Raw genomic sequence first — 25,655 nt, forward strand, 5'->3', positions numbered from 1 at the left:
GTCCAGTGATGATAAGTGCTCTGGAGAAAAACAAACCAGGGAAGGTGGCTCAGAATGAGGAGGAGGATGCTGTTTTATTAAATTTGGTCCGGGAAGGCTTTATTAGGTGGTGACATTTGAATAGAGACCTGAAGAAAGTGAGGGAACAAGCAAGCAGATATTTGATGGGAAAGGAGGTCCAGGCAGAGGGAACCACTAGTGCAAATGTCCTGAGGCAGTCGTGTGCTTGGTGTGTTCTAGGAATTACATGGGCAGTCACTGCAGCTTAAGTAGAGTAAGCACGAGGGAGAGCCTTGAGAGACGAGCTGGAAGGGTCGTCATGCCTGGCTTTGCATGCCATTTAGAGGACTTTGGCTTTTACACTGAGTGCTTTGGGAAGGCTCTGGATGGTTCTGAGCAGAGGAGTGACCCAACAATTAAAGGACCACTCCGCTGCTCTGTGGAGAATAAAGTGTATGGAGCAAGGGCAGGAAACTAATGCCATAACCCAGACAAGAGATGGTAGTGGTGGTGAGAATGAACTGGATTCCAGATATATCTTAAAGATGGAGTTGGCAAGATTTACTAATGGACTGAACGTGGGGTATGAGAGGACAAGAGGAGTTAAAGACAAACTCCAGGGTGTTTGGCCTGAGCAACCGGAAAGAAGAGTGGTCATTGGCTGAAGTGGAGAAGATTATAGACAGAGCAGATTAGAGTGGAGTGGAGGTGTAGAAATCAGCATATCGGTTCTGGACATGTTAACTTTGAGAGCCATTAGACTGTCAAGTGGGTATTCAGGTCTGGAGTTCAGGGCAAAGGAATGAGCTAAAGGTATAAACTTGAGAGTCACCAATATATGGATGGTATTTAAAGCCATGCACCTGGAGGAAGTCTCTCAGGGCCTAAGTGTAGACAGAGGAGAGAAGAATTGAGCCCTGGGTCACTCCATCCATCAGAGGTCGGGGAGAAGAGGAAGATTCAGCAATGTCAGCTGCAGTGACAAACAACGTCAAGGGAGATGAAGACTGAGAAGTGGCAGCTGGGTTAGCAATGTGCAGGTCATGGGGACCTTGCAAAAGCAGTCTTTTGGGAATGAAGGAGGAAGCAGATCAGCAGCTGAGAGTGAAGAGGGGAAGTCTGAAGAGAAAGGACAGATATGAAATAGCCATCTGGAGAAAAGGGATGAGTGGGCTAGGGACAGGAGTAGCAGGGGAGGGAGTCCCAGGGGTGCGTGGTCATGAATTTAAAGACCAGTCAGCAGGGGAGTCATCAGAATTCCATACGAAGAAACTACCTGAAATCTTTAAAGACAAGACATTCACTGCAGCATTATTTACAATCATAAAATTGAGAATTAATCTAAATGTCCAGAGAGGGTGGTTAAATGAAGTGTTGTATATTCATTCAGCATTAAAAATGGCTGCAAAACACAATATATTTGCAAAACATATGACTTAATAGCTATAGATAGATAAAATTGAGAGGAAAAGCTTTCTCCCTTTTTTTTTTTTTTTTTTGCAGTACGTGGGCCTCTCACTGTTGTGGCCCCTCCTGTTGCGGAGCACAGGCTCCGGACGCGCAGGCTCAGCGGCCATGGCTCACGGGCCCAGCCGCTCCGCAGCATGTGGGATCTTCCCGGACCGGGGCACGAACCCGTGTCCCCTGCATCGGCAGGCGGACTCTCAACCACTACGCCACCAGAGAAGCCCCATTTCTCTCTTATCTTAAGAACCAATATGAAAAAGATAATCTTGCCAATAGAAAGATGAGCAAAAGGGATAGAAACATGTTATTCACACCAGAAGAAATGCAAAAAACCAATATATGTGGATGGAAAAGAGGTTTCAACTTCTCTTCAAAGAAATGCAATTTGAAACACTAATGAACTATAATTGTTTTCCTAACAAGATTAAAACTGACAAAAATCCTGGTGTTGGGAAGAGTTTGGGAAAAAGTGGGCTCTGCTGCAGGTGAGAATGGTAATGACCCAGTTTCTCTGGATGACACTTGACAATATTATCAACGGCCTTTATAATATGTATATACCTTTGTCTCAGCTAGTCCCCTTCTTGGAATTTACTTCTTGGAAATGCCCAGAGATGTGTGCAAAGATGTCTGTTCCAGGACACATTATTTACAAGAGCCAGGAGAAAATTGTAAATATATGTATATATTTGAAAATTGAAAACAAAATGCTTGAAGGCCTTCCCCCATAGTGTTCATAGTGTTTACCCCTGAGTAGTGGCAGCACAGATGATTATAATATTTTTCTTTCTCTTGCTCTACCCTCTCTGTAATGGCCAAGTATTACTTACATGATAGGAAAAGAGTCAATGTTATTATTATTATTTTTAACAAATTTACTTATTTATTTATTTTTGGCTGTGTTGGGTCTTCGTTGCTGCATGCAGGCTTTCTCTAGCTATGGCGAGCAGGGGCTACTCTTCGTTGCAGTGCACAGGCTTCTCCTTGCAGTGGCTTCTCGCAGTGGCTTCTCTTGCTGCAGAGCATGGGCTCTAGGTGTGCGGGCTTCAGTAGTTGTGGCACGAGGGCTCAGTAGTTGTGGCTCTTGGGCTCTAGAGCGCAGGCTCAGTAGCTGTGGGGCATGGGTTTAGTTGCTCCGCGGCATGCGGGATCTTCCCCGACCAGGGCTTGAACCCATGTGTCCTGCATTGGCAGGCGGTTTCTTAACCATTGCGCCACCAGGGAAGTCCCAAGTCAATGTTATTTTGAAATAACTTTGGAAAGTGCTTATGCATGTTAACTGAGAATAGCAGAATCAAAGTTTAAACCACGGTGAGACCTTAACTATGTAAACTATCAATAAATATATGTTCAGGAAAAAAAAAATCTGGAAGGAAATCCACCCGGGGTTGCCTCTGGGTGATTGAAAGGGATGACTTCTTTTTTCTTCTTTGTAATTACCCGTGTTTTCCGTTTTACTACAGAGTATGTGTTACATGTTATTAACAGCAACAAAATTCTTAATAGTCATTTGTGGTCCGCTGAGTGTCATGTGAAGTAACCACGTGTGCGACGCACCCGCTGGGCTGAGTCGTAGCTACCAATTCGACTGCATGGTCGGCTTGCCGCAGCTTTTGCGGACTTGCCTTATCGCTCTGCCCTCCTCAAGAGCCGGGACCTTGCCGGCTGGTCCTGGTGCTTCCCAGCCCACAGTGCGCACGTAGCCTTCTATGTTCAGAGCCCGCGCCATCCATCGGGGTCCTGCTGGGCTGGGGGGGAACCAACGGCGTGGGTGGGGCTCTGGCGCCCCCACGTGTCCATCCCAGGAAGTCCTCATTTATTAGAGACACAGGGGCTTCCGTGGTGGCGCAGTGGTTGAGAGTCTGCCTGCCGATGCAGGGAACAGGTTCCCCGGTCCGGGAAGGTTCTGCAGGTTCGTGCCCCGGTCCGGGAAGATCCCACATGCCGCGGAGCGGCTGGGCCCGTGAGCCATGGCCGCTGAGCCTGCGCGTCCGGAGCCTGTGCTCCGCAACGGGAGAGGCCACAGCAGTGAGAGGCCCGCGTACCGCAAAAATAAATAAATAAATAAATAAAAAAGAACAGACACAGGACTCCAATGATGCCCAAGACCCCATACCCACTTGGGACCCCTGAGGCCTTCGCCTGGGACTGAGAAAGGGTTTCCTTCTTCGAAGCTGCCCACCTCAGAAAGGGACCACTTCCTCAAGCCCACGCCCCATCCTCTCAGCATCCCTTTCCCAGAGACACCTGGTTTCAGCCCATGGGGAACCAGAACTTTCCAGCGGACTTAAGAGGCTTTTCTCCTCTCATTCATTTTGCTTTCTCCAATTCGTTTTCCCACAAACCCAGACATGCTCTTTTTCTCACTTTTTTTTTTTTGGCTGCGTTGGGTCTTCGTTGCTGCACACGGGCTTTCTTTAGTTGCATCGAGCGGGGAAGGGGCTACTCTTCCTTGCGGTGCATGGGCTTCTCATTGCGGTGGCTTCTCTTGCTGTATTGCGGTGGCTTCTCTTGCTGTGGAGCACGGGCTCTAGGCGCGTGGGCTTCAGTAGTTGTGGCACACGGGCTCTAGAGTGCAAGCTCAGTAGTTGTGGCGCATGGGCTTCATTGCTCCGCAGCATGTGGGATCGTCCCAGACCAGGGCTTGAACCCGTGTCTCCTACATTGGCAGGCAGATTCTCAACCACTGCGCCACCAGGGAAGCCCCTTCTCACTGACTTTTGACTGCAGGCTCAACTCCTCTGTCCCAGGGAATACAAACTTATATTTTATCATCACTATTTTCTTTTCAGAGGGGGAGCATAGTGTCACAGAAGTAGGGGTCTACAGCCAGGACCCTGGGTTCTCTGCCATCTACTAGCTGTGTGGTCTTGTCGAGTTAACTCTGAGTCCCCATTTCCAGGGGCAAAGGGGACAATATCCACCTGTCAAGACAGTATGAGGGTCCAATGAAATAGCGCAGAGATGCTTTGGAATTTATAAAGGGCCAGAGAAAGTTTGGTTCCTATAACTCATTTTCCCTGGTTGGGGCCCTTTCCCTCAGTCTGGGCTCCTCATTCCCCCAGATGATAGGCTCCCTCTCTGAGGCTCCTACTCCGCCTGACACGTCCCTTTGTCCACAGCAGTCCACGTTTTCTGGCTCCCAGTGGAATGTAAGGTCCCTGAGGACACTGAACACACTGTCTTGTCCATTTCCCTGTCCCTGAGCTGAGCATGGAGTGTGGCGCAGAGGGACATTAACTGCTTGTTTGCAAAGTCAGTCCTGCCCCTTTCCTGCTGCTCTCACTGGCTTCTATTCCCTCCTCCCCATCTGTCCTTGCCCCAGGTCCTGAGATGTCACCACCCTCAGACTGGGTCCATATCATCATGTCTCAGTATTCACGCTGAGTTCAGGGTGCAGCACAAAGAAGGTGCTCGCTAAGTGCTGGCTGCTTGAAGAAAGCTTGGAAGGAAATGCTCTCCTTCAGGCTCTGCTTCTCTGAGGGACTTATGGAGAGAGAGCCCTGCACTGGGTGGGCAATGCTCAGGTCAGAGCCTCTCCCCATCAGCCACCGCTGGGTGCCCAGATGTGCATCTGAAGCTCTGAGGGCCTTGTCGCATCTCCCTTAGAGCAGGGGCAAGGCTGGGAGGCGTGAGGATGCGGTGACTGAGCGACATTTGTGTGTGTGTGTGTGTCTGTCTGTCTGTCTGCCCCTCAGAACACACAGTGACACCCACCAACAAAGACAGACACCACAGCAGCCAGGGGTAGAAACAACTCGTGTATTGATTTGGGGAGGAGAGAAGGGGTGCAGATGGGAAATGGGAGGCAAGGGGCTCCTTAGTGTTTGCCAAAATCCACTGCCACACACCCTCCACCCTTCCTCATCTTCCTCCTCTGTGGTGGGGCCCCAGCAGGCTCTCCCCCATTCTAGTCAGCCTCCCTCTCCCTCCTCCCCTACACCCACCTGACCTCGATCTCCAGTGACTGGGCACAGCCCACCCCTGGCTCTGAAGCTGGGTGACGGCAGGCTCATTCTAACCTTTCTTCACCCTCCTTCTACCTCCCACCTCATTCCCATCTCTTGTCTAAATAACATACAGAAAAAGCAAGCGCAGCTGGTACCTGGGAGAATCAAGTCATCCCGGGGCTGGGGACAGGGGGGAACTGGGGGCGGGGCAGGCGGAGGAGCCTCAGCCAGGTGTAGTGGAACGATGGGGGATGGCCCAGGGGCCTGGCGGAGAAGACTCCACACCTGCCTCTCAGGCACCATGTCACAGGGTCCCCAGGATGGGGGCAGAAGGCAGGGCAGAAAAGCAGAAACTAGGCTCTGTAAAAAGCATCCCTTTCCCTTGGCTCCCTCTTTGGTTTTAAGGCAGATATGGAGTTCCCCAGAAGCAGGGGAAAAAAGGGGGGGATTGAGATAGATGCGCTTTTTGGGGGGGCTTATGTTTTTCCTTCAGTATAAAACCACTGTAGAAAATAACTTCTCTTAGAAAAAAACAAAAACATAGAAGAAAAAACAAAGGGGTATTTTTCTTTGGCTTCAAGCCCCTTCCCAGGAGGGGCAGGGCAGGGGTGGGCATGAGGTGAGGAGGAAGCAGGAGGCCTCCGCCCCCATCCCTGCCTGGCAGGTCCCAGATTACATGATGCTGCAGTTCTGGGGGCTCTAAGAGAGAAGAAAGAAGGGGAGACGTGTGAGCCGCAGCACCTGGCCCATACCCTCCCTCCCCTTACCCCCCGCCCCACCCCTGCCCTCCAATCTGGGGCTCAGACAGGAGGGGCAGGATGCGGGAGCGACCATCTAGGATCTTGGGCTTCGGGGAGGAGGCTCCCACTCCCCCGGGCTGCGGAAGAGAAGGCTCTCCCCCCACAGGGCCACCCTAACCCTCAGGGACCAGGGCCCCGCTGCCTGTGGGGGTGTAGAGGCAGAGGGACAACTCACCTGGGTTCGGAGTCTGGAGTTGCCCAGGAGGTAGGAGCGGGTGACCAGGCTGTCCCCGAAGCTGCCACCCCCACTGCCCCCCACACCGCGGTAGCTGCGAGTGACTGTGACACTGGAGGCGGAGGAGCCAGAGGAGATGGATCCGCCCACCTGGGCTCCTGAGCTGCTGGCAGACGCCTTGTCTGCAGGCTGCCCGCACGTCCCGCACAGCACGGTGCGCGAGCGCAGGTTGTACTCGGCGGGGTCCCCCGAGCTGCTGCCGTGGGAGCCCTGAGGAGGGAGACAAGGCTCAGGCCTGACGGCGAGTCTGAGACTGACTGCTCAGGCCCAACACCCAGGCTCCGCGCTCCTGCAGGTTCCCAGTTACCAGGTGGGAAGGTGGGGTTCTGCGCTCAAGTAACCTAACCTAACCTAACCTAACGGTGGGCGAGCGATAGGGCTTAGGGGGCCGGGGCTGGGAAGGGAGGACACGAAAGGGGGCAGGGTCATGAAGACTTGGGGACAGAAGACAGGGAATGGGAGCTGTGGCTTTGACTCTGTCCTAGCTACTCTGAGCTTAAGAGGGAAAGGAGAGAGAGTGAACAAGCTTGTAGAGCAGCAGGCATGCAAAATTAATTGGGAAGCGGCGTGGGTGAGAGAGACCGTTCTCCCAGGAAAAATGGGGGAGATGAGAGGCCATGCAGGTGACAGGAATGGGGAGGAGACAAGAAAGGAGATGCATGCAACAGAAATTGGGGGAGAGAGGCAGGGCTGGGTGCCCCACATCTGTCCTCCCATCCCTGTCCCAGGAGACAAATCCAGACCCTTGTCCACTGCTCCCATGGGAAGACTCCATGGCATCAGAAAGTTCCACTCCCTTCCTTACCAGAGTAGGGAACCCAGACACCTGGGTTCCCTGTTCAAGGTATAGGGAGGAGAGAGAAGAAAAGCCAGGGCAGCAAGTGAAGTTCCAAAACATTCTTTAATGAAAAGATTTTTGGGGCACGGGAAGGCCAGGGAGAGGCTGTCCCTAGGCCTGGCTGGGTGCCCCAGCGTGGGCTTGGCCTCAGCGGCGGCTGCCACTCACGTGGTGGTGATGGAGCAGGTCATCTCCATCCTCATCCTCGTCATCCTCAACCATAGTCACTGAGCGCACCAGCTTGCGCATGGCCACCTCCTGCCGGGGATACGAGAGCCCCAGGGGTCAGGGCTCAGGGCCAGGGGAGGAGTGTGCAGCATACCCAACCCAGTGACCACCTAAGAACCTTCGAGTGGCCTGCCCTTTGTCCAAACTGCTGCTTACTCTGTCCTCTGTGGTACTGGAGCTAAGGAAATTGTTTCTACCCCAGGGTGACACTGTCAAACTCTCTGGGTAGGAGCACGGTCTGCCTTAACAATCCTCACTGTCTAACCTCCACCCCTCCTGCTGCTGGGGGAGGCAGCTTTGGGTCTGTACACTGGTTAGAGAGTTTGGGGCCTGGGACTGCACAGGAGAGCTGGGAGGAAGTGGCCCTGAATTGGCCCCTTTGGGTTGGGGGCAGCTGGCTCCTACTTTGGCCGTCAGGGGAACTTTGTCCAGTAAGAGGCCAGCCTGCGGCATACTCACTTCCCCAGTGGAGTTGATGAGAGCCGTACGCAGGCTGTTTCCACAGCCCCAGGTGTTCTGTGCCTTCCACACCAAGTCGGTAGGGGGGCTATGGGTGGCCCCAGCTCCTGCAGCCCAGATCTGGGGGAGGGAGAATTAGAGAAGGGTGCTCACTCCAGCACTCCCATCCTCAGGCCAACCCATCCCCACCCGAGGCCACCCCAGAGTCCCAAACACCCTGCCACTCACCGTCACCACCTGACCAGCCTTCAGAGTGAACTTTGGCGGGAAGCGGTAGGTCAGTAGGGGATCATCTCCATTCTGGCGCTTGATCTGCCAGTTGCCCATGGACTGGTCCTGCCGGGGAGACAAGGGGAAGGTTGGGGGAGGCTCGTTCAGGCTCTTGGGTCTATCTCACTCTATTCTGCCCCTCGCTGCCTTCCCCCTCAAGGATAAATAATAGCTACATCTATGGGCTCTTATGCTGTGCCAAACACACTCAGTACTTTCATTTTCCCAAGAATTCAAAGGGTTAGGGACTATTATTATGCCCATTTTACAGATGAGGAAACCGATGCTCTGAGAGGTTAAATAAATTGCCGAAGGTCTCACTGCCACCGATGAGTCCCGGAGCCAAGACTGGAACCAGAGTGTGGAGGAGATATCCACACTGCCCTGGTCTGCCTCTGATGGGAGGAACAGCCCTCCCCACAAACTCCATCCCTTCACTTTCCAGGTTTTCTCCCTAACCCGGATGCATTCTCTTAGACCCAACCTGGGGGACTACCTCATTTGACTTGTTGCGCAGGCGTACGAACTTGCCCTCCTCATCCACCTCCTCCACGGCCACGCGCCCGCTGGTGCGAGCGTGCTGGGAGAAGCTGCTGCGGCTCTCCGTGGACTCCAGCTTGCGCTTTTTGGTGATGCTGCCCCCACTCTGTGTCTGGGACGAGTGGGAGGAGGCCCGGCCGCGGCTGCGCTGCGAGGTGGGGCTGGGGGACAGGCGTAGCCTGCGGAGGGGGAGACAGGGTGGGGGGCCTAGTCAAGGCCGGTGGCAGGCCGGAGGCGGCCGCTAGCACCTCCCCAACTCCCGCACAGCCCACCTCTCCTCCTCGCCCTCCAGGAGCTTGCGGTAGGCGTGGATCTCCATGTCCAGGGCCAGCTTGATGTCCAGCAGCTCCTGGTACTCGTCCAGCTGCTGTTGCATCCTTGCCCGCATTTCCGCCATCTCCCGCTCCTTGTCTGCCAGCAGCCGCCGGCTGGTGTCCCGCTCACGGGCCAGCGAGTCCTCCAGGTCCCTCAGCTTTGCTTCCTTGGCTGCCAGCTGGGTGACGGGGGGCAGGGGTCTGATGAGCTCCCAAGGGCCCCAAGTATGGAGATGTAAGGGGCAGGGGACACCCAGTTATCCTCCCCAGGATCTCCAGGCTCCCATCAGAGCCTTTTATGGCTCTAATGTGGCCTCGGCTGGCTGGTGACCACTGGGGAGGCCTTCTCAATATCCAACTGAAACCTCTTAATCTGAGGCTAGAACCTATTTCCTCTGCCACAAGTGGCACAGCCAGCTAGAAGAATATTGATGCTTTTAACACCTCACACTGGGTCTCCTGGCAGATCTATGAGTTAGGGAGGATAAGAATGATCTCCATATTCAAATGGGAAAACCAAGGCTCTGAGAAGCAAGGTCTTACAGGCGAGATAAGAGGTAGTCCTGGAACAGCAAACTGGTCATCTGACTCCAAATCCTAGGCTTCTTACTCAGCCTGTGGTCCTGGGGGCATGTTCTGTCCACTACCCTCCCCTCCTCAGGACTTCCACTTGATATCCTGACATCCTGCCCAGACTATTGGCTGATGGGGGAGGGGCGGGGTGGGGGCATCACCTGCTTCTGGAGCTGGCTGAGTTGGGCGGAGAGGCTGTCGATGCGGACGCGGGACTGCTGCAGCTCCTCGTGGGCAGCCCCCATCAGGTTGCTGTTTCTCTCGGCTGACTGCCTGGCATTATCCAGCTGGAGGGGAGGACACAGGGTTAGGGCTGCAGCGACCAAAGGCAGGAGGGACCTGAGAAGGGCATCACTGCTGCAGCGTCAGGGGCCGGGTACCCTGAGCTCCTGCCACCGTCCTCCCGATCTCCCACAGGACATCTCAGGGTGGGCGGGTGGAGGGCTGCTGGGGGCAGAGGCAGCAAGGGAGCCATGGGATAATGAGCACCTTGGCAGAATAGGTCTTCTCCAGTTCCTTCTTGTACTGTTCCACCTGGTCCTCGTGCTGGGCCCGCAGCTCCTGCAGGGCATCCGCCAGCCGGCTCTCAAACTCACGCTGCTTCCCATTATCAATCTCCACCAGTCGCGTCTCGTGGCGGCGCTTGGTCTCACGAAGCTCCTGGAAGGGTTGGACCCAGAAACCAAAATCAGAACTAGTCCTTCAAGGATGAAACCCAAGTTCCCGGCCCAGTCCTAACCCTGAATGGAGTCACTGTAAAGCCCCACTTTAACCTGGGGGCTGGCCACCCCCCAACTCCCCATCCACTAGTACAAGGGAGTCAGGCAGGGAGCTCTGCACACAGCTGATCCCCCAGCCCCAGCTCTGACGTCTGTCACCACCCAGCCCTGGTCCTCCGGTCTGCAGGGCACAGTTCCCACCTCGCTGTAGATGTTCTTCTGGAAGTCCAGCTCCTCCTTCAGGGTTTGCAGCCTGTTCTCAGCATCTACCCGCCGCAGCATCTCATCCTGAAGTTGCTTCTTGGCCTCACTCAGGGCTGCCTCGAGCTGAGAGGAAGGGGGCAGAGGTCAGGGAGAGGGATCATAGGACATCAGAGCTGGAAGGAAGCTGAGAAGTGGGCTGCATCCAGCACATCCCTTTATATGTGCAGAAACAGGTCTAGGGGAGTGAGAGCCTTGGATACCCATATTGGTAATAATATATTTATTCCCTCACAGTAATGACTCTGGGTAGGTACTGTGCTAAGAAAAAAAAAGACAGTGCCTCCTTTCTCTGGCACAACATAGCAATTGCTATAAAGGAAGTATGTCCAGAATACAGAAGGAATATGAGGGAAGGAACCAAAGTGTGCCTGGGGTGGTAGAGGGGGCTTCCGGGAAGGCCTCCAAGAGGCTGAGATCTGAAGGACAGGTGAGTGGGGCAGACAGGAACCAAGTGCAAAGGCACAGAGGGAAGAAGGATCTTCACTTCAGGATCTCCAGTCAGTACTGCTGAAGCCTGAAGGACAGGGCTCAGCGGGTAGAGTGACAGCAGAGGCGGCCAGACTGGAAGGCAGGGGTTTGATCATGGAGAGACGCGCCCTTATCTGCCACGAAACAATCCTCTGAAGCTCAAGTAGGGGTGCACCTGTCTTAGATCTTCATCTTAGAAAGCCCAAGCTGGGAAGTGAAGCTGGGAAGGGCTGGGGGCAGGACCTGGGAGGAGAATGGCCCAGCCTTGGTTTTTTTGTCAACATGCTGGCTTCTCCTGGTCTCTCCACGGTGTACCGTGGCAGCAGGGCCTGGGAGGGAAGACAGCCCAGGACAGAAGCTTGGTGACTGTCTCTAGTCCTGGTCCTGCTCTGAGCAGATGTGGCTGTGAGACTGGGAACAAGCCAGCTTCTTTGATTCTGTTCCTTAGCTTGTAACGTGAGATTAGAGGCTAGAATACATAGCAAAGTGTTTTGAAAGTAAAGACCATCGTATACATGCTGAGCACTGAGAACATGCATCCATACGTGATCGACCATCAGCTCCCGATCAGGGCTCTGCGGACAGGCTACATCCTCTCCTGCCTCCCAGAGAGGTCATGGCTCTCTCTAGCAGGGTCACACCGGGAGGGATCCAGGGCCAGGCACAATTCATTGCAAAGTTAAATGGCAATGGCTTGTGGATTCTTTTAAATTCACCGTGCTAGACACCATGGGCAGCAAAGGAGGATGCAATATGGTCTGGATGGGTGCAACGAGGGTAGGACATGGGAATGGCTCTGATACCATGTGACAGGTCAGACTGGGCACCTCCTGAGGGGGCCTGGGGTGGAAGAGTGAGTGTGCATTTGGCAGGGGAGGGGGGACAGGTGTCAGGTGGCATCACGGGCGGGCCTCACCTTGGCCACTTGCCCCCGCAGGTCATGCAGCTCGCCCTCCAGCGTGCGTTTCTCACTGAGAGCAGTGCTCAGTGCAGCCTCCTTGGAGTTGAGCAGAGCCTCCAGGTCCTTGAGCCGGGCCTGGGCAGCCATCAAGTCTCCCTCCTTCTTGGTATTGCTAAAGAAGCCAGGGAAGAGTGGGTTGAAGAGGAGGAGTCTGTGTTCCTAGAGAGAGCCAGGTCCCGCAGGGAGAGAGAGAAGGCAGGTTCTGGGAGGTCAGCTGTGGGGCCTGGCTCTGCTATCCCTCAAACTGCCAGGGGAGGGCATCCTTGACTTTGGTTCGTTTGCATCTGCCTGCCTCTGGGGCTGGACTCCCACTTCCCCCAAGGTCCCCAAAACCCCCTTCCTGCTTCTCCACCCTTCCCATGACTCAGTACTCAGGAACGCGCCTGGGGCCAAGGGCAAAGCTCGATCCCGTGAGATGAATGCTTTTCCCTCTCTCCCCTCCCATTCCTTCCCAAAGAGACAGAGCCACCTTTGTCTCCTGCCCCTTCCCACAGAGGGCCTTAACCTTCTCCCCCGACTCCACCCACCTTCCATTCAGCCAAGCCTCCTTCCCTGTGGGTACCCAGACAGCCAGGCTCCTAGGCCTTGGGTCTGTGCGTCCCTAACACTTATCAGTTTGAGACCTAAAGGTGTCTGTCACCTCCCCTAGTCCCTTTTACACACCGGGAACTGCTGGGAGGGAAAGCCTGGTTAAAGCTCAGGGAGACCTGGGACGAGGACAGCCAGGCATGGTACTGACCCTTCCCTTTCTCGGACCCAGTCTGGGTCCCCTGATCTGGGCAGAGCACAGGGGTTCCAGCCTCCCTCCCTCTGGGCCTCATCAGAGCCTGAGAATGCTGAGCCCGACACATCGACCACAGGCCTCAGCATCTGGCTCCAGATGTGACCCCCAGGCCTCCAGGTCCACCTGGGTTCCAGCCTTGAACCTCCCCACTCCTCAAACTGGGTAAAGCTTTAGCTAGAACCAACCAAACAGGGGTTGCCTCTGCCACCTCCCTTCCCTTTCTGGGCCGCTGATGACTTTTGCTGGAGAGTGACCTAGAGAAATAGAGGGATCCTATTTTCTTAAAGACCTCTGGGGAACCCAAGAACTTTTCAGTTGTAATGATCCCTTCAGCAATGCGTGGTGAGAGAAACCACTAGGCCCAGGGAGTGGAAGGGAAGAGACAAGGGGCCTGGGCCCAGTTGCCATCTGCAACTCATCAGACTTCAAGCATGAACCCACCATGGCAGATGGAAAAAAGGAAAACCAAACGTGGGCAGGGGGAAAAAAATTCTATCCTGGAAAGGAGAAAAGTGGCCCTGCCAACATTTTTCTCCTGCCACCAAAGCCCTCAGCTCCAGCAGACCCAACAATTCACTGTGAAGCAGGATGGAGAAGCCTAGACTGGAGGCAGCTCTGGAGGGAGGGCCCGAGACTGAGACGGTGTTCTCCTGCCACCAGCTTAGATTTCAAACAGGAGCCACCTCCCCTCCAACTGGGCTCCACTGGGAGGGGGGACAGAGCAACACCCAGACAGGCAAGGGAAGGACCCGAAGACCTGGGGGAAGCACCCCCAGCCTGCACGCTTGCTCTGTCCAGGCCTCTGGCCACATCTCAGAACAAGCTGTTTAATGCAACAGTGTCTGTCTCCTGTGAAAAGAGGCCCTTCCAGATCTGGAGGATGTCTCCCCTCCTCTGTCTCAGCCAGAAAAGCTAAAAATAAAGTCAAAACCCAGCTCAGGTTTTGGCTGCCATCCGGCCCAGCCCCTGGCTGGGAGCATAGCCCCAACTTTCCATGACTTCAGAACTTTTCCGAAGCTGAGGCAGCTGCAGGGCGAGGAGGGAAAAAGAAGAAAAACCGCTGGTAAAGCGAAGCGACGCAGCAGACATAGATTCCGATCCCCTTGGGCTGACTCCAAGGTTGGCAGGGACTTCCCAGCCAAGAGGCCTCTCTACCCTGCAGGCTAACGGCTGCAGCTGGCCATCCTGGGAGGCTCTCAGAATTTAGAGAACTAGAAGGAGCTGAGCATACGTTCAGCTTAACCCCCTCCTTGTACAGATGAGGAAACTGAGGCACAGAGGAGGAAGGTGAGTGACCCAGTGTCAAGCACGGCAAGCAGCTATAGGGACTGGGCTGGGGGGGGGGGCGGTCACAGTCAATTCTGGCTGCTGATCAGGACTCCTCCCTCCTCCCCCTCCCCTCCCTCCTCCCCCTCCCCTCCCCTTCCCCCTCCCCCTAAGCCACAGGTCTAGAGAGAGCAGAGAAGCCAGCAGGAGAAAGAGGGCTCCCAGATCCAGCCAGCCTGAGCTGGGAGAAGCAGGAAGGAGCACCGTGATGCTTTCGGAAGGCATCTCAAGGGTGTCTCTTCCCTAGTCCCGCCTCCCTGGCCTCCTCAGACACCAAGAGAGGAACTGCAGAAGTTCTCCTTGGAAATACCTTTCCTGTGGCAGTGCAACGCAGCACTGACAGAGGAAAACAACGGAGCTGCACGGTCCCTGTCCTCGGGGGCTCACACAGCCTGACAACTGCAGGATTTTGTCCTTCAGTATAACCTCTTCAGTTCCTTCTGCTCCCAAAGGTGGGGTAGTAGTAATACTAATATTAATACTGATACTCAGACTAATGCTAATAATCATATAATGACAGCAAACACACCTAATTGCATACAAGACACTGCCCTAAATATTATAATATTAACTCACTTAATCTCCACAGCTTCCCTACTGAGATAGGTGCTAATACTGCGTGAGTGAGGAAACAGGCACAGAGAGCTACGTCCAGGGTCCCTCCAGGGTCCTACAGCAAGTCGGGAGCAGAGCTGGAAATCACTGATGTACTGCTCCACCTCCCGTGCTCTAATGGCCTCCAGAGAAATTAAGGGGGCGATTTTCCTTCCCCTCCTGGAGGCTTTGATTAGCGCTTAAAAGACATGCGATGAAAGGACTAAGGCACACCCTGCAGGTGAGGGAAACCCCAAGCAAAGAGAGGGAAGCAAGGAAGAGCCTTTGTGGTTTTCTCAGCCGTGTTTGGGGAGCTCCCCTCTGTGGGGAAGCACCCACTGTCACCCATGGGCTCATGACTCAGACCTCAGGAGCTCTGTGGCTAGGGAGCCACAAGCACTCCCCAAGAGACCGCTGCGGGTGGCAGTACGGAAACCAGTGCCTCTCCAACCTCCTCCCCAGTCTTGCCTGACCACCAGGTCCAAATGCCATTTCTTCCCTAGCTGGGGTCTTCAGCCCTAGCAGGGACCCCAAGCAGACATTGGCCAGGCGTTCAGCCCCAGAGTGGTGCTGCTGCCCGTGCCTGAGTCCACTGGGGGTTGGCGGTGGGAAAGCCGGGCACATGCTGACTGCTGCCCCACAGCTAGGGCAGGGAGGACTGGGCTGGCAGGGAGGACAGGGTGAGGCAGGCAAGGGGAGCTGGAAGGGTGGGAACCAGGGGCTCCACAGGTGACTCATCCTCAAGCACACAATACTCTGGCAGGGGTCGGGAAATCCTCTGGTGCTCACAGGGGAGACCCTGGCTTTACCCACGTCCTGCCCCAGGCCCGGTGCCATGCCAGTGGGTTGCCGGCTTCTCCCTCCCATCCGCCAGGCTCCTCCCACACAGGAGTGGCTCCATCCCAGCGGGCATTCATGAGGCAAGAAGGGCTGGGCATCCTGTTTCTAACTCTTCCCACGTCTGGCATATCTGATCGCAGAAGGAGGGACGAGTGGGGTGGGGGAGGGCAGGGGAGCAGAGAGGAAAAGAATAAGGTAGAAATGAGACCTGGGAGCTGGCGCGTGTGGCCCCAGGCTGGGGCTCTGTTACGCTGAGGCTGGCTGGTGGGATAGGGAAGCCAGGCTCCAGGGCCACTGCAGGCCAGGACTCTGGGGGCTGCCTGGGGGGGCGGGGGAGGGGGAGAAAGGCACGCAGCACGGGAAAGGGGCTGAGGTGGGCACTGGGCCAGGCGCTGACCCGCCCGCTGAGTCACCCTCCTCAGCCCAGCTCAGATGCCAGATATGGAAGCCAGGGCCGGCCGCAGGCCTGTTTGGGCCCGCTTGCCGGGAGCAACTTGCTAGGCCCCGAGGGAGAGGCCCCCATTTCCTCCGCTGAGCTGAGGAAGAGACAAGGGGAGCAACGACAACGGACTGGGGCTAAAAATAAGAAGTGGGAGGGGCAGGTGGCCAAGGGAGCGGTGGAGGAGCCGGACAAGCCCAGCCGGGCTCCCTCAGACCCGCCCCTGTCCACTCACTGGCCCCGCCCCAGCCTCACCGGCCCTCCGTGTTCCCCATCGCCGCGGGTCAGAGACGGGAGGAGGGGGAGGGGAGGCAGGCGCACAAAGGGCCCTGAGCCCCCGAGCGTCTCCTGCCTCACAGGAAAGGGAGACCCCTGTGGCTGGGCAGGGCAGAGCAGGGCTGGGGGCAGAGCAGGGCTGGGGGCAGAGCAGTGAGTCCCAGCCCTCCTGGCTTGGCGAGAGTTCTCCCCTCTCTTCCCAGGGGTCTAGACCTCTGCCCAGGCTGACTCCCTGCCAGGTGATGGGGCGTCTCCAACGGCCACCCCAAGCCGGCCGCACGTTCCTCCTTTTGTTCCAGCAACTCCCCCCACTGAAATGTATCCTTCCCTCCCTCCACCTATCCAAATCCACGCCCCCACCTCTGTTTGAGCCCCGCCTCAGCCCAGCGCCTCCAGATCCAGTCCCAGCCCTCTCTCCTCTTCCAAGTGCGTTCAGCTGTTGTTTTATCTGCTGGTTTATTCTCTTTCCAGTAATAAGTGTGTCTCCGGGCTTTTTCTGTATGTCCCCAAATGCCCTGAGACTAGGAGGAGCTCAAGGCTTCTAGGGGGACCTCTTCCTGGACCAACTCCTGCCCTTTTACAGATGGGGAAACCGAGGCCTGGAGAAGAGCAGCCTCAGACCCTAAAACCCTGCCCACCCAGTCACCTGAGGACACTCAAAACAGATGGAGACAGACACAGAAAATGGCATGACACACACAGAGGGCGCAGAAAGTAGACAGAGACACCCAGGGAGAGAGCCTGGAAGACACTTCGACTTCTGCTCAATTGCTGGGAGCCACCCCAGTCTGAGAGTGATGATACAGAGACTTAGTGAAACAGCCCTCAAACATCAGCTACTCCCACAGCTGTGTGTGGAGCCATGAAGTTTGACGGTCCCCCACCCCCAAAAGTAACCACTGCTTGGGTTCTTGGCTGGTCTGTGGGTCTGCCATCACTTTCAGGTATGGGTAGGACGTGGATAGGCTGGGACATCTGGTTCCCCACTCTGGCATTCAAGGTACCAGCCCTTTCTGGAAAGGAGACCTTGAAGAGAGGAACTGAGAGGGGCAGGTGTTCCAGGGACTTAGAAGCCCCTTGAGCCTCCCCCAAACGCCACCCTGTGAAGTTCTGAATGTCTTGCACCTGGAAAGCACATGGTAGAGGTCGACCCCCAGTATGTGGGTGCATGGGCCTCCCCACACAGGCACATGCACCCACAGCAGGCACGGCTCTGCTTCCACACGCCTCCCTTGGGCGTGACACCTGCCACATATGCTCGGGGTCTGAGGGTCCTCAGATCCCCTTCCAGAGCCACCAGGCTCCCAGCTGTCTTCGCCCCAGACAAAGACAGGTCTAATTCCAAGCAGAGGGAGGGTTGGGATGGGGGAACTGGTGCTGAGAGGGGGACAGGAGGCCTGTTGACACGTTCAGACGCAACTCCAGCAGAGGCGCTGGGACTGGCAGGGGGCCAGGCCTGAGTCACAGCTGCTGGGTGTATCAACGTGGCATTGTGCAGAGGCAGGAGAGGCCTGCGGCCAGAGGCCAGGGTGCTGGGGTCCTGGACAACAGGCAGCGGGCTTCCTGACCAACTGCTCCCTCCAGGTCCCATGCCAAACTCCACTTTCCTTCTTCCTGGCCTGTTTCTCCAGAAATTATTCCTGTGTTGTCATAAAAACGCAGGGCTGAGGCCTGAGAACAGACCAAAAGAAGTGGGGGCATGGAGGGGAGACGGAAGGCCTGGGAAGAGGTAGGATGTCCTGGGGGTGGGAGGGAGGGAGGCCACTGGCCATAAGGTGGGACATTTAGGGGATCCCTACAAGAAGGTGACTTAGCTGTCCCTTCTTAGGACGTATTAACCCTCCGACTGGTGGCTCATGGTTATTAACCCTGACAACAGCGGGAAGGGGGTGGGAGCCGCACCCCAGGATGGAGAGAGGTAGTGGGGGGAGGGCCGAGGAGTTCTGGTACCACTGCATTCCAACTCCAGCCTGGGAAGATGCAATGCTCTCTCCCAGCCAGCAGAGGGTGGCAGCGTTGGAGCTTCAGGAGAAGGAAGGGGGTGCCTTGGCAATCCCAAACAGCCCCCTCTCAACTGCCCAGGTCTGGGACCCTTGAAATTAAGGGTCTCTAACTCCCCTGAGCCAGTCCCTAAAGGGACTCCTGTGTTCTGCTCCCCTCCATCTGTCCCTCATGTGATTCAGGCCCTCATCCCTCTTGCTGCCACTCAACAAGAACACCCATCGTAGTTTTCAATAAAAGGCCATCCCTCTGCCTTTTCTTCTCTGACTGGACAAGTTCAGGGTCTCCCGTCCACTCTCTACTCTGCCCTCTACCGTGACTCAGCTCGTCTGCTGGGCCTGGGATTCCAGCCAGAATTATTCCTGGTTTCGACAGGCAGGATTCAAGCTTCCTCTCCCACAAACGGGCAGGGGGAGCTCCTGTCCCCCCACCCTGCCCCGCCTCCTTCCCAAACTGTCCCCTTCCTTGAGAGATTGTTAAGGGCCAAGACTTCCTCACAGCCCAGCCTCAGGTTGCGGGTGCAGGAAGGAGAGAAGGGGGGCAGTTCAAGGTCACCCCTGCACCTCCCTCTTATTCCGGGTTCATGCTGTCTAATCCTGGCCAGCACTAAGGTAAGAGTCCTGCCTGCCCCAGAGCCTCCCTTCTTCCCCAACACAGATCCATGGGACTCTCCCTCTCCTGCATGATACAGCCTACATGACATGTCCTGAAGGGAGACACATTAAAAACGTAGTGTCCTTTCCTACTAGCAGTAAAAACAAAGCATAAGCCAAGGATATGATGCCAGAATAGTTAACCGTTTCTCACAAACTTTCTCTGAGAAAGAGAGGAGGGTGTTAGTACTTTTAATTCCAAGCTTGTGGGAAATATTTCTATTGTGAATAGCATTGGTTATTAATTATATTCGATTTTCATACTTATAGCGTGGTATTTTAGAGGACTGTTTTCTCACTTTGTGGGTCATTGTACGACTCTGGAACCAGAGGGATCTCTGGAGACCTTCTGCCCTCACCCCTTTCTTTTATAGCTAGGGAAATCCAGAGATGGGGGGTGATTTGCTCAAGGTCACACAGCAATTTAGCGGCAGGGCCAAGCCTAGAACTAAGGACACCAAGGGCCAGGGCTGTTTCCGCTACCTCCTGCTACCTGTCATTTTGTTGGTGGACCACCTTGCCTCTTGTTAAGCAGTAGCAGATGCTGCAACCTTCCCCAAAGAACCTCTTTCCTGCTGTCTCCAAGAATATTCGAGCTTGGCCTGTGTCATCTTCAGTACACAGGGTGGGGCTCAGGGAGGTGAGAATGGAATGAACTGCCCTGGGCCTCTGAGCCAGACCTGGTCTTGCCTGCTGCAGCTGCTAGAGGTAGTCAGGGGCTGGGGAGGAGGGAGGCAAGGGAGGGGGAGCAGAGGGCACAGTTGGTAGGTAAAGGCATCTCCTACCAGTTGTCCCCACAGCTGTCCCTGCCTTCAGCCCTGACACTGAGCTACTGAATCACTGGGGGTGGGACTGGGAGTGGGGACAATGGGCACATCCCATGCAAGAGTAAGTCTCAGATTCCTGGAGGCCAGGGGATGTGCCGGCTGGGGGCATCAATCGTGGGAAGGCAATCAGGGGCCCTGGCAGGAATTACTGTCTTTCTTGTTTCTCTTGGGCTCCTTAAGTACTTACTGCTCAGCCCCCAGGGTTAGCTGTACCTTCTTCTTTCCGTTTGAATAAGAATGTGGACTTCAGGGTGTGGGGTGGGGGAAGAGATGACACCAGGAGCTCCCTCAGGTGAGGACTGGGGCCCAGGTACCCTCGAAAGGCCTCCATCCCTGTTATCCTTATGTATCTGCCAAAGGGCACGGCCTCCTGCAGATCCAGGTAGACAGACAATTCCCATGACAAGTCCCAAGACAGTCTCAAGACAGGAATCACCAGCCTCCCTGAGCTCTGTCCCATGATCCATGGCCTGGCAGGGTCCTGGGTCTTTCCAGGTATGGGATGTGGCAAAGGCTATTGATCAAGGGTTAACAGGCCCTGCGGAACAGCAGAACATGAAGACAACACTGGTCCCAGAGCAGAATCTCCAGACTGCAGGAGTGCACCTCAGTCATCCCAACCCGCCTTCCAGATCCTCCAGCCTGTCCCCTAAGCTAGAGAAGTACGGTTTAATGGTACGAGCACATAACTAAGAAGCAGAAGGCCTGTGCTCAAGTCCTGACCTGTCACTCCCCTGCTGTGTGACATGGCACAAGCCTCTATACCTCTCTGGCTTTTGCTTTTCTTATCCTGATGAGAGCTTGGATGAACCTGGGCCTGGCAGGTCCCTGCCTATCCCAACCAGGGCCGCAAAAGGTGGGCAATTCAGGAAGTCGTTGAGCACCCAGGCCTTGTCTGGGGAGGAAGAGACGCTTCTGCTTTGTGGGGCTGGGATCTCCCCACTTCTGACTCAGCCTTCCTCCACCAGTTCCGCACGGGAAGACACAGACCCTGGCACCATCCCGCAGCCCAAGCCCATAACTCTAGACCTCAACTCTAGAACTACTTGTGCATACTGCCTGTCAGGAGTCCTGGTTTCAGATCACCACCAGAACCTTAGGAAGGAGGTAGAAAAGGATCCCAGGATGCAGTGGGGAGCGGGGAGCAGAAGATGCAGACATTCGGGCCCCCATCCCTCCCTTTAAGACATCTGCTGTCTCCACCCTGTCTCTTGCTGCCTTTTGTAAAGCCACAAGGGTGGGAGAGAGGGGGGCAGCATCTGAGTCATCCACCCAGCTGTCCTGCTTGGGGTGGGGCCTAGTTCCAAGCCTGGACCCCAGGCAGGCCTTCCCTGATCTTTTAACCTCCTCATTCTTCCCGCACTTAGGTGTCCAAATCCCTGGAGCTCCAGAATTGAGAGGATGTGTGTATGTGTTTGTGGGTGGGGGTAGTGTTTCTGCTTGCAGCCTGTAACCCAGCCTGATGAGAGGGTGCCCCAAACCCCTGGGTGTGGTCAAGGTACCCAGGCTGGGCCAGGAATCCCCACAAGATCTTACAGACAGCTCTGCATCCCAACCCAAAGCCTGGCCCTGAACTCTGAGCTCTAACTAAACATTAAACCAGGCAACACCTTCTCCCTAGGCTTTAGTGGGAGGAGTTAGGACAATGCCTTTCTTCCTCTCCCAAATTCTTCATTCTACTCCACACCTCACCCTGAGCACAGCAGACGCAAAAGGGAGCAACAAATCGTTGCTCCTCCCACTGGGGACATAGAACAGGACAGAAACCCCAACCTGAGCCCTCTTTGTCTCCACCCTGCCTCTCATCAGCCTAGGATCCAGGTGTGCAAACCCGCCCCCCCCTTTTCCGGAAGTCCAGCCTCCCCAGCCAGGATGAGTGGGGGAGAGGAGAGGCAGGTGGCTAAATATAACAAGTACACACACCACCCCCGGCCCTGCCCCACATGCGTGCACACCCGCCTGGTGTCCCAGGCCCGACAGCTGCACCAGGAGGCAGAGGAGACAGACTGGCGTGGCTGGGTTAGCGAGAGACCATAGACTCCACTTGTTCTGTTCCCTGATCAATGCCTTCCCCAGAAAACGATCTGCTAACAATGCCCTTCACAGGGATCTGCAAGGTAGTAGTTTGGTAGTTGCGTGGACTAGTTTAGAACACTAATTCTCTGGGACTCCCCTTAGCTTGCCTCCTGTCTGCCCTGCTAACTAAGTTACTCCTATCGCTAGTGGACAATGACAGGAGTGATCCCTTTCAACAGAAATAAAGTCACCCTGAGTTCCCTGGTGGCCTTGTGGTTAGGATTCTGGGCTTTCACTGCCATGGCCCGGGTTCGATCCCGGGTCTGGCGGGAGAACTGAGATCCCCACAAGCCACAGCCAGAGTGGGGGGCGGCAGGCAAGTCACCCTGCCTCTCCACACAATTTCAATTTCCATCTAATCTTCACAAGGGGATGATGGATCTGCCACACCCACCATGCCTGGGGTAGGGGCTCACGAAGGGGTATAAAGAGCACAGAATACACAGAGGTTCTGAGAAGAGCGTGAGTCTGGAGAAGATGATGCCAAGGGAAAGAAGGAAAGTCAAACCATACCCCACCCCAACCAGGGACCTCCAAGCACCTTTAGTGCTCTTTGGCTGAGGTCTTCATAGAAAACAAATTCTTGGGGAGCTGAAGATGGCCTAAACTTCCCAGCTCCGAAGGCCTTTTTAGAAAAGAGGGAGGAGCCAAGTAGGGTGCGGTAGAATGGGGCAGGGATGGGTAAGGTAGGAGTGGCCTGAAGCTTCCAACGGCTGGATTTCAAAAATGTCACTATATTCTGGTAGTTGAACAAGGCAAAGAACAACAACAACAAAAAGTCAGCGGCTGAGAGGACTGGGCCAGAGCAAAGGCTGCTCAGCTTGGCTGGGAAAATGAAAGCGGCTCACCCCAAGGAGGGAGGCAGGGAGCGACAAGCCCCCAACCCTCGAAGACTCCAGGCAGAGGGTGAGGGTGGGATGGGGGAAGGTGGGGAAGGGGGGAGGCAGACCTGGGCATAGCACAACTTCCTGAGCTGGGAGCCTCTGCCCTCTGTCTCCCTCCCTCCCTTGCATTCCTGGGCCAAGCAGGCCAAGGGCTGTGAGAGCTGTGGGGAAGCCGCTCTCCTGGAGCTCTTTGGTGGGCCTGTCAGAGTCCAGGGAAGGTCTCAGACAGGTAGGGAGTGAAGGAGAGCTTCCCAACTCTTAGAGAGAACCCGGGTAAGGGTCGTGCTGAGGGGGCCATCACCATGCCCCTGCAGGGGAAAAAGGGGGTCACCCTGCTTTGGTGACCTCTCTCCAGCACCACTGGACATCTGCCAGCTTGGGAACCCTGTCTTAGTGGGTGTCATGTGTTCAGAGCCAGGCTGGGCAAAGTTGGCACAGTGCCAAGCCTGCCAAGAAAGTTCTAACAGGAGCCTTTCACCCACTCCAAAGTGTCCTGGGTGCCCAGATTTCTTAGACCTGGCAGAGTCAGTTCCGCTTTGCCCAAGACTCTCCCCCAGGCCCCAAATGACTGGCAAATCCCACCCTGACAGAATGTGGACCTGCCACCAGCCCCTACTTGGCCCTGCTGCCCGCGCCGTTACCTTATATATTCCACCCTCTCCCAGAGACCCCTCCCTTCTCTGTCCTGTCTTGACAATTTCCCTTGGCACTGCCAGTCACCCGCTGGGGGCGGTTCCGGTGAGGGAGGAGACTATAACGCAAAGTTATCAGCCGTCTGGAGCCCGGCAAGGGCGACAGTCCGCTCGCCCTCTCTGCGCCTCTCCCGGCCCCACGCCGCCACCTGGGCGCACTCACCGTGCCTTGAGGTCCTTGAACTCCTCGCGCACTTTGCTCAGCTCCAGCTGCAGGCGGGCGCGCTCCTTGGCCACCGAGTCGAGGGTCTTGCGGGCATCCCCGAGCTCTGCCTCGTAGGCGGCCTTGATGCCGGACACCTCGCGGCTGACCACCTCCTCGGACTCGGTGATGCGAAGGCGCAGACCTGCGTTCTCCGTCTCCAGCGAGCGCACACGGTCGATGTAGACCGCCAAGCGGTCATTGAGCTCCTGCAGGTCCTCCTTCTCCTGCAGCCGGGTGATGCGGGTGGGCGACAGCGGGGTGGAGCTGCCCTGCGCCCCACCGCGGGTGGCGCGCCGCTGGGATGGGGTCTCCATGGCCGGCAGGGTGGCAACGCTGCCCGCGGGGCAGAGGTCCCGGTAAGGGCAAGCGGCTCGGGCCGAAGGACAGAGACTGCTCGGGGTGGGAGCTCGCCGGCCGGCTGGCTGGCTCTCGTCTGGCTCCTGGCAGGCGTGGGGATCTGGGCCGGGCGCTGTCGGACCTCGGGATCTGGGCTGGCCGGTATGGATGCGGCGCTCCCGCGAACACTCTGAGTCACCGGCGCCCGAGCAAAGGCTCTAATAGGTCTAGGGAATTGGAGGAGGGGCCACTGCTCTTAAAGGGGCCGTCGCATACCCACGGGGGGTTGGGGGGGCGGGAGGGGTGAGGAGGGGAGAGGACCACCCGGCGGTGGTGGCGGAGTAGGGCTCCACCCTCTCTCGCGCACCCCCTGCGTGCCCGAGGCTTAGCTGAAGCTCGCGTCTAGGTCCCTGCCTGCTCAGCGCTCCAAGCTGCAAGCTTGCCACCACTGCTCAGGCCTTCGGGGGTAGAGGGCAGAGCCAAGGGGTGAGGTGGGTGGGCAAAGGGCGGGGGACAGAGGGAAAGTGGGTGTAAAGCAAGGGAGGGTGCCAGGCAGGCAGATAAAGTAGGGGGAGGGCTAAGGCTGGTGCCCATCAGGGTGACTCACTCTTCTTCCACCACTGGCTCCCCCTTTCCTCCCCATAGTGATAGTGAGTCACCCCTACCCCACCCGCCCCCCTACATGTGGGCAGTCCATTCAAAGTTGCATCTCAGGATGCCAGGGTGAGGTGGGGAAGAATGCCTGGGTTCCCTGGCGTGGTTGGAGGGAGGGCTGCAGCAAAGTTCTGGATCCTGAGTGCCTTTTACACCCTCAAACTTGGGGTGGGGACCAGGAGTTTGGAGTCGCTCTTTTCCTATCTTCTGCCCCAATTTAATCTGCCTTCAAAACCAACCATTGGGTCTTAGACCCAAGGAACAAGCCACAGGCCCCAGAGAAGGCCAAGAATTGGACCCAGGCACTGCCCATCTCCTGCCCCTTTCCTTTGGATTCAAGCAATTGGAAAAAAAAGCCTGCCTTGGGTTCCTCCCCCTTCAGTCCCTTTCTACTCCTCACCCCACCCCACCAACTCCAGGACTGTACTTATTTTTTTTTCCAGGACTGTACTTATTTTAATGGATAATTTAAAACAGATACCAGAGCTGTGCATGCATTCATCACATTGCCAGGACACCAGGTCCCAGATTTTTGTGGTTCCCAGAGGGGCCTGAAAGGGGGAGCAGGGCTGGGGGCTGGACAGCCAATGTTGGGTCTCTATCCCGGTTTCAGCCAGAGAAGGGGTGGTGGGAGGTAGGGACAGCAAAGACTCCCACAACCTTGCTGGCTGCAGGGCCAGCACTGCACTTATCTCTACACTCCTCTCTGGCCAGGTCTGCTTTGCCACTGGCTCTGGGGAGGGGCCAGGCCTTCTCACAAAACAGGATCACCCAAGTCCCCAGGCTTCCCCACCCCAGGCTCTGGGACTTCCATTCCCCAGGACTCACCAACGACCCCTTTAATCAGCCTTCTACTCCCCTCCCCTTATCCTGGCCCTGGGCCCACCAACCATCTCATCCTAAGAGGTGGCGGTGGCTGAGGCTCTAGAACCCATGTGCTTTCCTGCCCTGCCCCTGTGGCCTCCACAGCTTATTCTCTGAT

At 56.0% G+C, this 25,655-nt stretch overlaps 1 protein-coding gene across 1 annotated transcript; it reads right to left on the minus strand.

Moving 5' to 3' along the window:
- Window positions 1–5,215: 5,215 nt before the first annotated feature.
- Window positions 5,216–24,230, minus strand: LMNA (lamin A/C). The gene is made up of 12 exons (XM_030842323.3): window positions 23,642–24,230; window positions 12,042–12,198; window positions 10,595–10,720; window positions 10,164–10,334; window positions 9,836–9,961; window positions 9,060–9,280; window positions 8,744–8,966; window positions 8,206–8,313; window positions 7,978–8,097; window positions 7,459–7,548; window positions 6,393–6,662; window positions 5,216–6,116 (listed from the first exon to the last, which is right to left on the minus strand). Exons 1-12 carry the CDS (start codon window positions 23,995–23,997, stop codon window positions 6,090–6,092), a joined length of 1,995 nt encoding a protein of 664 aa, XP_030698183.1. The 5' UTR covers window positions 23,998–24,230; the 3' UTR covers window positions 5,216–6,089.
- Window positions 24,231–25,655: the final 1,425 nt, after the last annotated feature.

The sequence above is a fragment of the Globicephala melas genome, chromosome 1 (genome assembly GCF_963455315.2).
Source record: "Globicephala melas chromosome 1, mGloMel1.2, whole genome shotgun sequence".
Taxonomy (NCBI): Eukaryota; Metazoa; Chordata; class Mammalia; order Artiodactyla; family Delphinidae; genus Globicephala; species Globicephala melas.

What these genes read in the sequence shown, in the direction of transcription:
- LMNA (XM_030842323.3), bottom strand. Translation starts at nt 23,997, where the DNA reads ATGGAGACCCCATCCCAGCGGCGCGCCACCCGCGGTGGGGCGCAGGGC. An exon ending in AGAAGAACATCTACAGCGAG is followed by an intron (nt 10,335 to 10,594) that starts GTGGGAACTGTG and finishes CAACCCTTCCAG; the next exon opens with GAGCTTCGTGAGACCAAGCG. An exon ending in AGAAGACCTATTCTGCCAAG is followed by an intron (nt 9,962 to 10,163) that starts GTGCTCATTATC and finishes CCTCCCCTCCAG; the next exon opens with CTGGATAATGCCAGGCAGTC.